This window comes from Carcharhinus amblyrhynchos, chromosome 5, assembly GCF_965287045.1.
Source record: "Carcharhinus amblyrhynchos chromosome 5, sCarAmb.v2.hapA, whole genome shotgun sequence".
Lineage (NCBI taxonomy): Eukaryota > Metazoa > Chordata > Chondrichthyes > Carcharhiniformes > Carcharhinidae > Carcharhinus > Carcharhinus amblyrhynchos.
This window is the reverse complement of record NC_137328.1, coordinates 62,537,623-62,554,223: the sequence shown is the minus strand read 5'-3', so window position 1 is coordinate 62,554,223 and position 16,601 is coordinate 62,537,623. Positions and strand designations below refer to the sequence as shown.

At 43.5% G+C, this 16,601-nt stretch overlaps 1 protein-coding gene across 1 annotated transcript in view; it reads left to right on the top strand.

The window, feature by feature from the left end:
* ostf1 (osteoclast stimulating factor 1) overlaps positions 1 to 16,601 on the top strand; it is an 80,620-nt gene that overhangs the window by 42,609 nt on the left and 21,410 nt on the right. Inside the window, exons 6-8 of the mRNA XM_080188908.1 lie at positions 9,112 to 9,219; positions 15,496 to 15,545; positions 15,996 to 16,074. Of these exons, the coding sequence (XP_080045034.1) occupies positions 9,112 to 9,219; positions 15,496 to 15,545; positions 15,996 to 16,074 (237 nt within the window). The remainder of the gene's footprint in view (positions 1 to 9,111; positions 9,220 to 15,495; positions 15,546 to 15,995; positions 16,075 to 16,601) is intronic.

The following is a 16,601-nucleotide window of genomic DNA, read 5'->3' as shown; positions in this document are numbered from 1 at the left end:
CATTTGGCCCATGCTCCTCTATATCCATCTTACCCATGTAACCGTCTAAATGCTTTTTAAAAGACAAAATTGTACCTGCCTCTACCACTACCTCAGACAGCTTGTTCCAGACACTCTGCACCCTCTGTGAAAAAATTGCTTCTCTGGACCTTTTTGTATCTCTCCCCTCACCTTAAACCTATGCCTTCTAGTTTTAGAGTCCCCTACCTTTGGGAAAAGACATTGACTATCTAGCTAATCTATACCCCTCATTATTTAATAGATCTATATAAGATCGCCCCTCAGCCTCCTACGCTCCAGAGAAAAAAGTCCCAATCTCTCCAGCCTCTGCTTATAATTTAAACGATCAAGTCCTAGTAAATCTTTTCTGCACCCTTTTCTAGTTTAATAATATCCTTTCTAAATAGGGTTATCAAAACTGTGCACAGTATACAGATACACAGTACCTCTCATGATTTTGAATATCTTCACCAAATCTCTTTTTCATCTTCTCTAAGGAAAGCAGCTCCTAACCCAGTTTGTCCAATCTATCCACCCAACTGAAGAGGTGATAGTAGACGCCTTAGTGATTTTTACCAAACTTCGCTGGATTCCGGGGAAGTGCCGGAAGATTGGAAAACGGCTAATGTTACGCCGCTGTTTAAAAAAGGTAGCAGGCAAAAGGCAGGGAATTATAGGCCGGTTAGTTTAACGTCTGTTGTTGGAAAAATGCTGGAATCCATCATCAAAGAAGAAATAGCGAGGCACCTAGAGAAGAATTGTTTGATAGAGCAGACGCAGCACAGATTCGTTAAGGGGAAGTCGTGTTTGACAAATTTATTGGATTTCTATGAGGATGTGACTAGTGCAGTAGACAGAGGGGAACCAGTGGATGTGGTGTTTCTCGATTTCCAGAAGGCGTTTGATAAGGTGCCGCACAAAAGATTGCTTCAGAAAGTTAGGGGGCATGGAGTTGGGGGTAAGGTGTTAGCGTGGATAGGGGATTGGCTGTCTAATAGGAGGCAGAGAGTTGGTATCAATGGATGCTATTCTGATTGGCGGTTGGTAACTAGTGGAGTGCTGCAGGGATCGGTGCTGGGGCCTCAGCTATTTACCATTTATATAGATGATCTGGAGGAGGAGGCTGAGTGTACAGTGTCGAAATTTGCTGATGACACAAAGATGGGTGGAAAAGCAAATTGTGCGGAGGGTGTGGAAAGTCTGCAGAGGGATCTAGATAGGCTGAGCGAGTGGGCGAGGACCTGGCAGATGGAGTACAATGTTAGCAAGTGTGAGGTCATTCACTTTGGCAGGAATAATAGTAGGAGGGATTACTATTTAAAGGGCAAAAAGCTGCAGCATGCTACGGTACAGAGGGATCTGGGGGGTCCTTGTGCATGAGTCGCAAAAACCCAGTCTGCAAGTGCAGCAGGTGATCAAGAAGGCGAATGGGATGCTGGCCTTTATAGCGAGGGGGATAGAATATAAAAGCGGGGAGGTCTTGTTGCAACTGTACAGGGCACTGGTGAGGCTGCAGCTGGAGTACTGTGTGCAGTTTTGGTCGCCGCACGTGCGCAAGGATATTTTGGCCTTGGAGGGAGTGCAGAGGAGGTTCACTAGGCTGATACCGGAGATGAGGTTGGACTATGAAGAGAGACTAAATAGACTGGGTCTGTACTCTTTGGAGTTTAGAAGGATGAGGGGGGATATTAAAGAGATGTATAAGATAATGAAGGGGATGGATAGGGTAGAGGTAGAGAGAGTCTTCCCGCTCAGAAAGGACAGCAGGACTAGAGGACACAGCCTCAAGATAAGGGGGGGGGCAGTTTAGAACAGAGTTGAGGAGGAACTTCTTCACTCAAAGGGTGGTGAATCTCTGGAATTCTCTGCCCGTTGAAGTGGTGGAGGCTACCTCACTAAAATATATTTAAGTCACAGGTAGATAGGTTTTTGGTAGGCAAGGGAATTAAGGGTTATGGGGAGAAAGCGGGAAAGTGGAACTGAGCCACTCCAGATCAGCCATGATCTTATTGAATGGTGGGGCAGGCTCAAAGGGCTAGATGGCCTACTCCTGCTCCTACTTCTTATGTTCTTATGTTTATGTTAAGTTCCTTATTCCTGGGACAATGTTCATACATCTTTTTTGCATCTTCTGTAAAGCCTCCACATCTTTCCTGAAGTGTAGTTCCAGAATTGGACAGACTACTCCAATTGAGTCCAAACCGTGTTATATTTAATTATAAAGGTTCTTCGTAACCACTTAACTTTTGTACTAGGTGCCTCATTAATAAATCCCAGGGTCCCATTTGTCTTTTCATTCACTTTTTCAAGCTGCCCTCCTGCCTTTTGATGACCTGTGCATATAGAGCCCCAGATCACTCTGCTCTTGCAACCACATTAGAATTGTACCCTTTATTTTATGTTGTATCTTTTCATTCTTCCTTCTAAAATGTATCACTCAATTTCCTGCATTAAGTTTCAACTGTGACATTCCTGCTCATTCCACCAGCCTGTCTGTCCACTTGAGGTTATCACTATCCTCCTCACACTTTATAGTACTTTTAAATTTTATGTCATCTGCAAATTTTGAAATTGTGCTGTACACCCAGTGTCCAGGTTATTAATATAAAACTAGTGATCCTAGTCACGACCTCTGGGAAATCCAGTGTACAGCTTCCTCCAGTCCAAAGACAACTGTTCAGCATTACTCTGATTCTAGTCATTCAACCAATTTTATCTCTATATTGGTATTGACCCCTTTATTGTGTGGTCTTCAACTTTACTGGTAAGCCTATTATGTAACCTTTTTTTCATCAAATGTTTTTTGGAAGTCCAAACCTAGGAAGTGTGGCAGTGAGGATTATACCAGACAACTGCGACAGGATATTTATTATAGGCTGCAGAATGAGTGGACAAGTGGAATTTAATATAGAGGAGTGTGAGATGATGCACTTTTCTTAATTCTTTCAACGGATGTAGACATCACTGGTAAGACAACAATTTGTTGCTCTTTTCTAATTACCCTTGAGAAGGCGATGGTGAGCCCGCCTTCTTGAACCACAGCAGTCCATCTGGTGTAGTGAAAAGCACAGTGCTGTTAGGAAGGAAATTTCAAGGTTTTGATCCAGTGACACCATAGGAACAGTGACAGTTATAAGTCAGGATGATGAGTGGCTTGAAAGGGAAGTTGTACAAAGACCAAAGAAAAGCACAGGACAGAAACAGGCCCTTCAGCTCTACAAGCCTGTGTCAATCATGATGCCCCAACTAAACTTAAAAAAAAATCCTTCTACTCTTACTTGGTTCATATCACACTACTCATGTACCCATCCAGATGCCTCTTAAATGTTGCTAATGTGCCTGCTTCTGGCAGTGCATTCCAGGCACTCACTACTCTCTGCATGAAAAACCTTCCCTGCAGCTCTCCCTTAAACTTTGCCCCCCTCATCTTGAACCTGTGCCTCTTGTAATTGACACTTGCGCCTTGAAAAAAAACATTAAACTATCCACCCTGTCTATGCCTCTCTCAGTTTTGTAGCTATCAGGTCTCCCCTCAACCTCCGTGATGTAGGTGATGATGTTCCTATGTGTCTACTGCCCTTGTCCTTCTAAGTGTTAGCAGTTTTGGATTTAAAAGCAGGGGTCAAAATAATGCTTTGAGTCTAGTCTTGAAATTTTCTGGAGTGTTGCATTCTGTTTTGATTTTGTGTGGGCAATGCTATGGTTTGCAGGAGCTCCTTTTTTATTCTCACTAACTCTTTTGTTGGATAATGCAGTCAGTCACGTAGTATCATTGCCTTCTGTATTTCCCAGGATGAGCAGTATTTGACTCAAGAAGTTAACTCTGTTTATCTCTCTCAAATGCTGCCAGACCAGATGAGTATTTCCAGTACTTTTGTTTTGATTTCAGATTTCCAACAAATGCATTAATTTGCTTCTATCATTACCTTCTGCCTTTGTATTGATTTTTATTAGGGTTTCCTTCTTTAGATAGATAAGGTAGAACATATGTCAAAATGTTTGCATGCATGTGTGTGCATATATACATTTGTCTATAACCTTCTTAATCTTGAGGCTATGTGAAACTCTGGTGCCTGTGTCTTAACTTACAACAAGTTCTTTTCCCCAGCTCTGGTTTCATCTGCCAGTGGAAATAACCTCCTGGTTTCTATCTCATTGATTCCTTTCATAATTTTGCATGTTTCTATAAGATCCTCCCTCATTTGTTTAAATTCCAATGGGTATTGTCCCAGTCTACTTACTCTTTCCCCATAAGCTAACCCTCTCAACTCCGGAATCAACCTAGTGAATCTCTTCTGCACCCCCTCCAGTGCCAGTATATCCTTTCTCAAATAAGACCAAAACTGTACACAGTATTCCAGGTGTAGCCTCACCAGCAGCTTATACAGCTGCAACATATCCTCCCTGTTTTTAAACTCCATCCCTCTGGCAATGAAGGACAAAATTCCATTTGCTGCCTTAATTACCTGCTGCACCTGCAAACCGACTGTGATTCATGCACAAGGACACCCAGACCCCTTTGCACAGCAGCATGCTGCAATTTTTTACCAAGATCTATCTCATTCACCAAGTTTTTTGGTCATTTCACCTACTGTCTCCTTATCCAGCTCAGTTTGTTTTATAACACTCTCATGAAGTGCCTTGGAATGTTACATTATATTAAAAGAGGAAGAATTATTTACTCCACAGTATATCACATTCCATAGTAAAGCACAGTGATCCATGTTATTTTATAGACGGGGAGAAAGATAATGGGAGGAATTTTCTGGCCGCACTTGTCCCAAGGCCGGAAAATCACGTCCAAGGTCATTGGACCTTTTGTATGGCTCTGTCCCGTCTGCTACAATTCCCATGCCCAGGTCTCCAAAGGGCCTTATTGATACCAGGCAAGTCATAAAGCCAATGTTTGGTTGCTCTAATGCCTAATAGAGCTAATTGTAGAACTTGCATACAGGAGGAGGCCATTTGGCCATTTCTGCCTGTGTCAGCTCTTTGAAACAGCAGTCCAATATGTCCCACTCTTTTTTACCTTTCTCACCTCTTCAAGTTTTATCCAATTCCTTTTGAAAGCTACTATTGTATCTAATTCCACCATCCTTTAAACCAGTGCATTCCAGATCATCATAACTCGCTGCATAAAGATAAAAAGTGAACGGTCTTCCCATTCAACATTTCAAAGATGCATGATTCAAAAAATATTAGTCAGATTTTTGGGGGGAAAAAGCTTCTATTTGATTGACTCAGCTTGCAATTCCCTTTAAATACTGCAAATTGTTCACCTTCAGTTGAACGAATCAACCATGTGGTTCTGGCTAGATTATTGTCAGATTGAAACCTTTGATTCAAGTCATAGCCACCTGACTGGCAAGCAAGATGGGTGCAATCTACTAGAGAAAATGGAGAAAAAATCCTTTCAGGTCCCAGCTTTCATTTCCTTGCAGCCATGTCCCTGAAATGGCTATCAGCCCGTGCAAAGGAATTTCTGTTTGAGCTGACAACTCATCTGTTTTGTTGTGAATGCTACAGGTATTTGTGGACAAAAAGCCCTTAGTTCAGCTGTTCCCAGAGCATTAGTCTGATCCTCTGAATTATTCATCCTGTGACGTTACCACAATGTCACCATCTTCCCCCATTCTTCATTTTGGCAAAACACATAGAGACAGGCAATATAGATTAAATGGCTCTGTTTGGAACTGTATACAGGGATAGTGGGACCTGGGGTGTATGCACATAGACACTTTAAAGTGGCAGAATGTATTCAGAAAGTAGTAGGAAAGCATATGGTCTCATAAGAGGTATTGAGTACCAAAGCAGGGAAGTTATACCGAAGCAAGAACAGAGAGCTCTTGAAAAACGCTGCAGGTCTGCCAGAATCTGGACAAAGTGTTTCAAGTGCACAGACTCTTAGTCAAATCTGAAAGGAGGGAAAATGTAGAAACTACAACAAAAACTAGTAACTTGAAGAACAAAAGACAAATGGCCTAAAATGAGAGGTGTTTTGCATTGAGACCATACATGTATGGAATATTTTTTTAAAAAAAGGGAGTTTAAGATGGAGGAGAAAAGTCAAAATGTAAAGTTCCTAAACTCAATGTTGAATCCTAAGGACTACAACATGCCCAAACAGAAGAAGAGATGCTGCTTCTCCATCTTGCAACGAAACATTGCAGCAGGCCAAGGATGGACATGTGGGCATGGGAGCAAGGTGCTGGATTGAAATAACAAGTAACAGGAAGGTTAGGATCATGCTTGCGGACTGAACAGAAGTGGACACTCAATCTGCATTTAGTTTCCCTTATGTAGAGGAGGCTGCATTGGAAGTAGCAAATACAATAAACCAATTTGAAGGAAGAGCAAGTGAAATACTACTTAACTTGAATGGAGTATTTGGGGCCTTGAATGATGAGGAGGGAGGAGGTAAAGTGACAGGGTTTGTACCTTCTGCAGTTACAAGGGAAGGTGCCATGGGAAGAAGATGGGGAGTTAGGTGTGATGGAGGAGTGGACCAGGGTGTCACGGAGGGACCAGTACCTGTGGAAGGTGACAATGTGTTTGAAGGTGCTAGAGCTGGTAGAAATGGCGGAGAATGATCCTTTGAATGCAGAGACTCGTGGGATGAGAAATGAGGACAAGGGGATCCTATTGTATTCTGTAGGGAAGGGGTGAGGGTCAGTGTGTGGGAGATGGGTCAATCCCAGTTGACTGCCCTGTTAACCAGAGGTTGGGGGGGTGGTGGGGGTGCGCGGGAACCTTGGTTAAGGGAAAAAGCGGACATATCAGAAGCATCATTTTGAAGTTGACATCAGTCCAGATGCGACAGAGGCAGAGATGTTGGTGAATGGGATGGAGCCCTGACAGGGAGCAGAGTCTGAGGAGCTGTAGTCGAGGTAGCTCTGGGAGTCGGTGGCTTTGTCATGAATATTGGTGGTCAGTCTATCACGAGAAATGAAATCACAGGGGTCAAGAGAAGGAAGTGAAGTATCAGAGCTGATCCATCTCGAAGATGAGAGAGGGATAAAATTAGAAGTAAAATTGATTAATTTTTCCAGGCCCAGACAAGAGCATCAAAGCAGCCATCAATGTAACGAAGAATTGTGGGAGCTGGCCTGAGTAGGACTGGAACAAGGAATGTCCCAAATAGGCCACAAAAAGATAGGCATAACTGGAGCCCCATTGCCATACTGAACCTTTTATGAAGCTTTGGTTATGTCACAATTGTGTATCCATTTTCCACCACGCTTTCAGAAGCATGTGTGGATCCTTGAGCGGGGGCAGAGGTTTATCAGAATGATTTCAGTTGAGGGATTTTATCTACATGATTAATTTGGAAAAGCTAGGGATCAAAGGAGATTGAGGAGAAATTAAATCAGAGTGTATAAGATTATAACATGTTTAGATCAGGTAAACAAAGACAAGTGTTTCCAGTTGCCAATATTATAAGGACTAGATGGGACAGACATTTTACGTGGCAAGAGCTAATCACCTGGAACCTTTTGCCAGTAAGGGTGATGGAAACAGACAATGATTTCAAAAGGAATTTGGATGGGCACTTGAGGGAATTAATCTTGTAGAGCTCCAGGGATGGGGCAGTGGAATAGTGTTGATTTGATTGCTCTACAAATAGCTGATAAGAGCACATTGGGCTGAATGGCAGCCTCCTGTGCATTCTGACTCCATACACCACATCAACTGCATTACGTTCAATTACCCTCTCTGTTAGCTCATCAAAAAGCTTAATTAAGTTAGTTAAACATAATTTGCCTTTAACAAATCTGTGTTGGCTTTCTTCGATCAATTTACACTTTCCTAAGTGAATGTTAATTTTGTCCCTGAGTATCGTTCTGAAAAGCTTTCCCACCACCATGGCTAAGCTGACTGGCCTATAGTTTTTGGGTTATTTTTACATCTTTTTCTTGAATAAAGGCTTAAACATGATCAACTATTCAGTCTCCCAAATTCACCCTGTGTACCCAAAGACAAATTGAAGACTATGGCCTGTTATCTTCCTGAGGATGTGCTTTTTGAAGACATGATTTCTGATATTTTCACTTGTTGGATTTTAAACTGGAACCCCATATTTAAAGAAATAGTTCTGAGAGGGTGGTCAGCCACAAAATAGAAATTCACATTCCACAAAGTCGGAATGAAAAGAGGCAATCAACCCTCCACAGAGTGTCAAAGCCCCTATCTTCTGATGATTCAGACCACACTCGGACTTTGCAGATGTTTGAGATGGATCATTAAGATCCAGTTACCTGTTTTGAAATGATAACTGCAATAGAAATTAGCTATTCAAGGTCCTCTGGACTATACAACCGGTAAGGTATTTAAACAAAACGTTGGTCAAGCAGGAGATTGGAAGAAGTGAAAAAGACACTGCTGTACTAAAACAGATTGTTGGAAATGTGTGCCTTCTCTCATGCTGTCTCTCTCTCTCACCCTCACGTGCCTCCCTTCTCCCAAGTGTGTGTCTTTTTTTTTTCTCTCTCTCTTGTGCCCCCTCTTGTGCTGTGAGTGGCACAGTGATCAGCACTGCTGCTTTACAGTGCCAGGGACTGAGGTTTAATTCCAGCCTTGGGTCACTGTCTGTGTGAGTTTGCACATTCTGTTTGTGTGGGTTTCTTCCGGGTGCTCCCATACTCAAAAGATGTGCAAGTTAGTTTGATTGGCAGTGCTAAATTGCCCCTTAGTATCAGGGGGATTAGTAGGGTGAATATGTGGGGTTATGGGGATAGGGCCTAGGTGGGATTGTTGTCAGTGCAGGCTTGATGGGCCAAATGGCCGTCCCCTGCATTGTAGGGATTCTATGACACCAATGATTCAGCCATGTTCTTGGTGGGCCAGAAACGTAATATCTAGAAACAACTCCTGAAGAGACTTGAAAACGTCTCCTGCTCTCTGTCTTTTAAAATGTCTATCCCTATATTAGGAAATTTGAAGTCCCTCATTTATGGCTATTCCATGATTTAGCATTTTTTTTCTGCAGCTGAAAGGATGTAAGATACACATTCTCTCAAACTGCTGGCTGATTTATTGTATTCATATTTTCTGTTAAGACTGGTGAGTCTCCCAGAAGAAGACTTTATTCATGTTGACACTTCAATTTTTCAGGGAATGAGAGCTGGTTGAAAGAATGTTTAGACAACAGAGTTGCAGTGAACGCTCTTGACAAAGCTGGAAACACAGCTCTCTATTGGGCATGCCATGGAGGACACATGGGTAAGGCTGTCTTGCTGCCTACAAAGAGCTCATCTCTAGAAACTGTTGAATTGTTTTTAATTTGTAAGGTATGTACAGGTTTTGCAGTTGCATGTTGGGAAGTTACTTCTGTTACAAAGCAAAAAACAGATGTTTAGATCAGTTTGTTTCCCTGCCTGCCTTCATGACATTGCACATTGTGGGCTATAATTTTATATGTTTGAGGTGATTAATAAAAGGTATTATACAATCAAAGTGTGAAGCTGCTGATAACAGGAAAAAAAACTCTTTTTCAACCAATCTCACCAATAACATTATTCTACTATTTGTGGGTTTATACAGTTCGCAAAATGGTTGTCGCGTTCATCATAAATAAGTGAGACATTTCCGTAGTAGTTCATTTGGGACATCCTGAAAGATATGAGAAAGTGCTATTTCAACCTTCCTTCCATACACTCTTGAAATTACAAAAGTAGATCGACCAAATTTTGTTCTAATTTTAAAAAATTTAAATTCACATTTAGGACATGGGTGTTGCTGGCTGGCCAGCATTTATTGCTCATCTTCAGTTGCCCTTGAGGAGGTGGTGGTGAGCTGTCGCCTTGAATCGCTGCAGTCCATGTGCTGTGGGTTGACCCACAATGCCGTTAGGGAGGGAATTCCAGGATTCTGACCCAGCGATTGTGAAGGAACGGTGGTTGTGGGTTTAGAAGGTGCTATCTAAGGATCTTCGATGCATGGCTGCAGTGCATCTTGTAAATAGAACACTGCTGCTACTGAGCATCAGTGCTGCAGGGAGTGGATGTTTGTAGATGTGGTGCCAATCAAGCGGGCTGCTTTGTCCTGGATGGTATTGAGCTTCTTGTGTTGTTGGAGCTGCATCCATCCAGGCAAGTGGGGAATATTCCTGACTTGTGCCTTATAAATGGTGGATAGGCTTTGGGGAGTCCGAAGCTGAGTTACTAGCCTCTGACCTGCTCTTGTAGCCACTGTGTTTATGTGGTGAGTTCAGTTGAATTTCTGGTCAATGGTAACCCTAAGGATGATGACTGTGGGGGATTCAGTGATGGTAACTCCATTGGTGATGGTCATTGCCTGCCATTTGTGTGGCGTGAATGTTACTTGCCACTTATTAGCCCAAACCTGGATATTGTCCAGATTTTGTTGCATTTGAATATGGACTGTTTCAGTATCTGAAGAGTCGTGAATGGTGCTGAACATGCTACAATCATCGTTGAATATCCTCAAAGCAGCTGAAGATGGTTGGGCCTAAGACACTACCCTAAGGGACTACTGCAGAGGTCTCTTGAAGCTGAGATGCCTGACCCTCCACAACCACAACCATCTTCCTATGTACCAGATATGACTCCAACCAGCAGAGAGTTTTCCAGTGATACCCAGTGGTAAATAGCTGAGGCCCCTTTGGCTCTAGGGTTCCTTGATGCCACACTTGGTCGAATGCAACCTTGGTATCAAGGGCTATTACTCTGGAGTTCAGCTCTTTTGTCTGTGTTTGAACCAAGGCTGTAAAGATGTCAGGAGCTGAGTGACCCTGGCAAAACCCAAACTGGGTGTCATTGAGTAGGTTATTGCTGAGCAGGTGCTGCTTGATAGCACTGTTGTTGACCCCTTCCATCACTTTACTGATCGAGAGTAGATTGATTAGGCGGTAATTGGCCAGGTTGGATTTGTCCTGCTTTTTGTGTACAGAACATACCTGGGCAATTTTCCACATTGTTGGGTAGATGCCTGTGTTGCAACTGTACTGGAAGAGCTTGGCTCGGGGCACAGCAACTTCTGGAGCACAAGTCTTCAGTGCTATTGCCAGAATGTTATCAGGGCCCATTGCCTTTGCAGTATCTAGTACCTCCAACCATTTCTTGATATCACATGGAGTGAATTGAATTGGCTGGAGCCCGGCATCATCCATTCGACCCTTCTGGCTGAAGATTGCTGCAAATACTTCAGCCTTATCTTTTGCACTGATGTGCTGGGCTCCTCCACCATTAAGGATGGGGATATTGTGAAGCCTCCTCCTCCTCCAGTGAGTTGTTTAATTATTCACCACCATTCACAACTGGATGTGGCTGCACTGCAGAACTTAGATCAGATCCATTGGTTGTGGCATCGCTTAGTTCTGTCACTTGCTGTTTATGCTGTTTGGCACACAAGTAGTCCTGCTTGGTAGCTTCACCATGTTGGTACCTCATTTTTAGGTATGCTTGGTGCTGCTCCTCGCATGCCCTCCTGCACTGTCCATTGAATGAGGGTGGATCCCCTGGCTTGATGGTAATGGTTGAGTGGGGGATAAGCCAGGTCATGAGATTGCAGATTGTGTTGGAGTACAGTTCTGCTGCTGTTGGCCCACAGTGCCTCATGGATGTCCTGCTTTTGGTTGCTAGATTGGTTGGAAGTCTGTCCCATTTAGCACGGTGATTGTGTTGTGTGGCACTGTGGAGGTTATTCTCAATGTGAAGATGGGACTTCATCTCCACAAGGATTGTGCAATAGTCACTATTAATGATACTGTCATGGGCAGATGCATCTGCAGCTGGCAGATTGATAAGGATGAGGTCAGTATGTTTTTTCCTCTCGTTAGTTCCTTAACGATCTGCTGCAGATCCAATCTAGCAGTTATATTCTTTAGGACCCAACCAGCTCAGTCAGTAATGCTGCTGCTGAGTTAATCTTGGTGGCGGACAATGAAATCCCCCACCCAGAGTTAATTTAAGAACATAAGAAATAGGAGCAGGAGTAGGCCATCTAGCCCCTCGAGCCTGCCCCGCCATTCAATAAGATCATGGCTGATCTGTCGTGTCTCAGTTCCACATTCCCGCCCTCTCCCCATAACCCTTAATCCCCTTGCCTATCAAAAACCTATCAACCCGTGTCTTAAAAATATTCAGCGAGGCAGCCTCCACCACTTCAACGGGCAGAGAATTCCAGAGATTCACCACCCTTTGAGTGAAGAAGTTCCTTCTCAACTCCGTTCTAAACCGCCCCCCCTTTATCTTGAGGCTGTGCCCTCTAGTCCTACTGTCCTTTCTGAGCGGGAAGAGCCTCTCCACCTCTATCCTATCCATCCCATTCATCATCTTATATGTCTCAATGAGATCTCCCCTCATTCTTCTAAACTCTAACGAGTACAAGCCTAGTTTATTCAGCCTCTCCTCATAGTTCAACCCCCTCAACTCCGGTATCAGCCTAGTAAACCTCCTCTGCACTCCCTCCAAGGCCAAAATATCCTTGTGTAAGTGCGGCGACCAAAACTGCACACAGTACTCCAGCTGCGGCCTCACCAGTGCCCTATACAGCTGCAGCAAGACCTCCATAGCGAGGGGGATTGAATATAAAAGTAGGAAGGCCAGCATCCCATTTGCCTTCCTGACCACCTGCTGCACCTGCAGGCTGGGTTTTTGCGACTCATGCACAAGGACCCCGAGGTCCCTCTGCACCGTCGCCTGCTGCAGTTTTTCGCCACGTAAGTAATAGTCCTTCCTACCATTATTCCTACCAAAGTGGACAACCTCACATTTGTCAACATTAAATTCCATTTGCCATTTCCTGGCCCATTCGCCCAGCCTATCTAGATCCTTCTGCAGACTCTCCACACCCTCCGCGCAATTTACCGTTCCACCAATCTTGGTGTCATCAGCAAATATCAACACCATACACTCAGTTCCCTCCTCCAGATCATCTATATAAATGGTAAATAGCTGAGGCCCCAGCACCGACCCCTGGGGCACTCCACTAGTCACCAACCGCCAATCCGAATAGCACCCATTGACCCCCACTCTCTGCCTCCTATTTGACAGCCAACCCTCTATCCACGCTAACACCCTACCCCCAACTCCATGCCCCCTGACCTTCTGTAATAACCTCTTGTGAGGCACCTTGTCAAACGCCTTCTGAAAATCAAGAAAGACCACATCCACCGGCTCTCCTCTATCCACCGCCCTAGACACATCCTCATAGAACTCCAATAAATTCGTCAGACACGACTTCCCTTTAACGAAACCGTGCTGCGTCTGCTCTATCAAACAATTCTCTTCAAGATGCCTCGCTATTTTCTCCTTGATCACGGATTCTAACATTTTACCTACAACAGACGTTAAACTAACCAGCCTATAATTCCCTACCTTTTGCCTGCCACCCTTCTTAAACAACGGCGTAACACTAGCTGTTTTCCAATCTTCCGGCACTTCCCCGGAATCCAGCGACGTTTGGAAAATAATCACCAAGGCATCCACTGTCACCTCCACCATTTCTTTCAGAACCCTTGGGTGCATTCCATCCGGTCCTGGGGACTTGTCCACAAACAGTCCCTCCAGCCTGTTGAGCACCGCCTCTCTAGTAACAATAATGTCATTCAGGCCCTCCACTCCTACCATCTTTCCATCGCTAACACCCGGCAAATTATTCACGTCCTCCTCCGTGAAGACCGAAACAAAAAATGTTATTCAAGGCCTCAGCCATTTCCCCATCCCCTACCACTAAGTCCCCCCTCTCATCCTCTAAGGGTCCAACGTTCACCCTAGCCAGCCTCTTCCTTTTTATATATTTATAAAAGCTCTTGCTATCCTTTTTTATATTAAGTGCTAGCCCAGCTTCATAGTTTATCCTACCTTTCTTTATCAACTTCTTTGTCATTCTTTGTTGACATTTAAACCTCTCCCAATCCTCTTCTCGCCCACTACTCTTAGCTACTCTAAACGCATCCGCTTTTAATTTAACACTTTCCTTCACCTCCTTCGTTATCCATGGCTGATTATCTCTCCTCCTACGATCCTTTTTAACCATCGGAATAAATTTCTGCTGAGCACCAAGAAAGATCCCCTTAAAGATCCTCCACTGTTCCTCAGCAGACCTACCTTCCAACGCGCTCCCCCAATCAACATTCGCCAATTCCTCTCTCATCCTACCGTACTCCCCTCTATTCAAACAAAGGACACATGTCCGGGAACCCACTTTCTCCTCCTTCATCTGCATCAGAAACTCCACCATACAATGATCACTCTCCCCAAGAGGATCCTTCACCACAAGGTCCCTAATTCTACCCGCCTCATTACGTAACACCAGATCCAAGATAGCTCGCACCCTCGTCGGCTCCAACACACACTGTTCAAGGAAACTATCCCGGCGGCATTCCAAGAACTCCTCCTCGAGCCCACCGCATCCAACATGGGTCGACCAATCAATATGTAGATTGAAATCCCCCATAATTATCACCGTCCCATTCCTGCGCGCCGCATTTATTTGTGCATTAACAGCCCGCCCCACCTCCAGATCATTATTTGGGGGCCTATAAACGACACCCACCAGCATCTTCCTCCCTTTGCTGTTCCTAATCTCCACCCACAACGATTCCACTTTCTGCTCTTTGGTTCCTATATCATCCCTTACTACCACCCTGATGCTATCCTTAATCAGCAGAGCTGCGCCTGCCCCCCCCCCCCCCCCTTTTTTTTCCTCCTGCCTATCCTTCCTAAACACTTGATACCCCTGGACATTCAGCTCCCAGTCCCTGTCACCTTGCAGCCACGTCTCTGTAATGGCCACCAGATCATATCCATTTGTGCTGATCTACGCCACCAGCTCATCCACTTTATTCCGTATGCTTCGTGAATTCAGATAAAGTGCCTTCGACCCAGCCTTCACCTGTACCCTATTTGCCAGAACGCCACCAACCATATTCACGCCCCCTACTCCCTTTATTATTGGGACATCCTTGGCCTCTTCCCTTACCTGTACCCTCTCCTTTACTTTAGACCCCGTAATGTCACCTACCCTCGCTCCTCTCCTCTCCTCCCCACCCCCCCCACCCCGCAATTAGTTTAAAGCCTTATCTACAGTCCTCAGTCATTGAGTGTGTTCGAGACCAGGGTCGATAGATTTCTAGAGAGTAAAGACATCAAGGGATTTGGGGATTGTGTGGGAAAGTGGCTTTGAGGTAGAAGATCAGCTGTGAATGGGGGAGTAGGCTTGAGAAACCAAATACCCTATTCCTGTTTCTACTTCTGATGTTCTGATAATGGGGCCAGGAGAGAGAGAATTGGAATTTCAGTCTGAACATCTTGCTCCTCAGCATCAGATAGACAAGGAGCAGAATGGTTAGTTGTGATCTGTGCTGGTAGCTGCAGTTTTAGCTGAACTCAGTAGCATTCCTGTGCATAAATTCAAATCTTGGTTCTGTTGTTCAATATTAAGCTTTCTGAACTAAAGTTGAAAGTTCCAGAGACAATTTTGTCTGTATTTTTGTTTAACTGTGATTTTTAAATTTGACTTTTTTAATTCTAGGGATAGTGAAAATTCTGCTCTCCCAGCCAAATATCGAATTAAATCAACAGGTAAGACAATTAGACAACAAATTTTACATTTATAATTAGATGTCAAAAATATTCAGCAAGGTTTTGACAGTGACATCGTTTGTACTTTTAAACAAGTATGTAGTGTTTAATTCCTAACGCCTTTCTTTGCAATATCGACCAAAATTTTAAAAAAAGGAATGGGGAAAAGTCCATTTTTAAAAAAGAAAGGGTGATAACAACAATACAATGGAAATGTTACTGAAAATTTAATACCCTATCTAAAAGCAACTGCTGACATTGAGTAGTTCTACTTCATTTTTTTGGGAAGAACTGATTTTCCAAATAGCAGCATTGTGGCTTCCAACATGCTGGTAATATTGCTAGGCTGAAAGATTATTATGTTTTGTGCAGAAACTGTTGCAACATGAGCATGAGATCTTTAAACATGTACACTTGTGTAAATTTGGGGTTTGGTTTGCGTTTACACAGAATAAACTGGGAGACACTGTCGTGCATGCTGCTGCATGGAAGGGTTATGAAGATATTCTAGAGCTGTTGCTTCTGAAAGGTAAATCTCCTTCAAATTATCTCCAAATACATATGTTTCAATTTTTCTTGTTCTTTAATCCTACTCTCAATGTCCTCCTTTCACAAGTTAACTTCTTTTGTCCACTTTTTTTTGCTTTATCAGCAGAATGAATTTGGGCAACTCTGTAGAAACTCTGAATGTTGGTTTACTTGTCATCTAATCTCTCCGAACAGTTTAGGAATGGAGTGTCCCAGGTTCCTTCAAAGCATAGCATACATATTAACCTAAAATGGTGCTTTAAAAAAAATATTTTTTTAGGAGTGAAATGATTGTGATAATTAAAAAGACTTTCCTGTGGAATATTTGTTCATTACAATCAAATTTTATCCTTTGTACTCTCTGGTCCTGTTTTCAGAAATAGTTTAATTGATTTTTGATCCAGGTAATAAGTAAAATGTGAGTTCAGCAGAGTATGAGAAGGGATTAGCTCGGCTTGCTGCTTTTAAGAGAAATTTGCAGTTAGATTTGCAGTAACCTGACTAACATCAATGAGGGTGAAATGGATG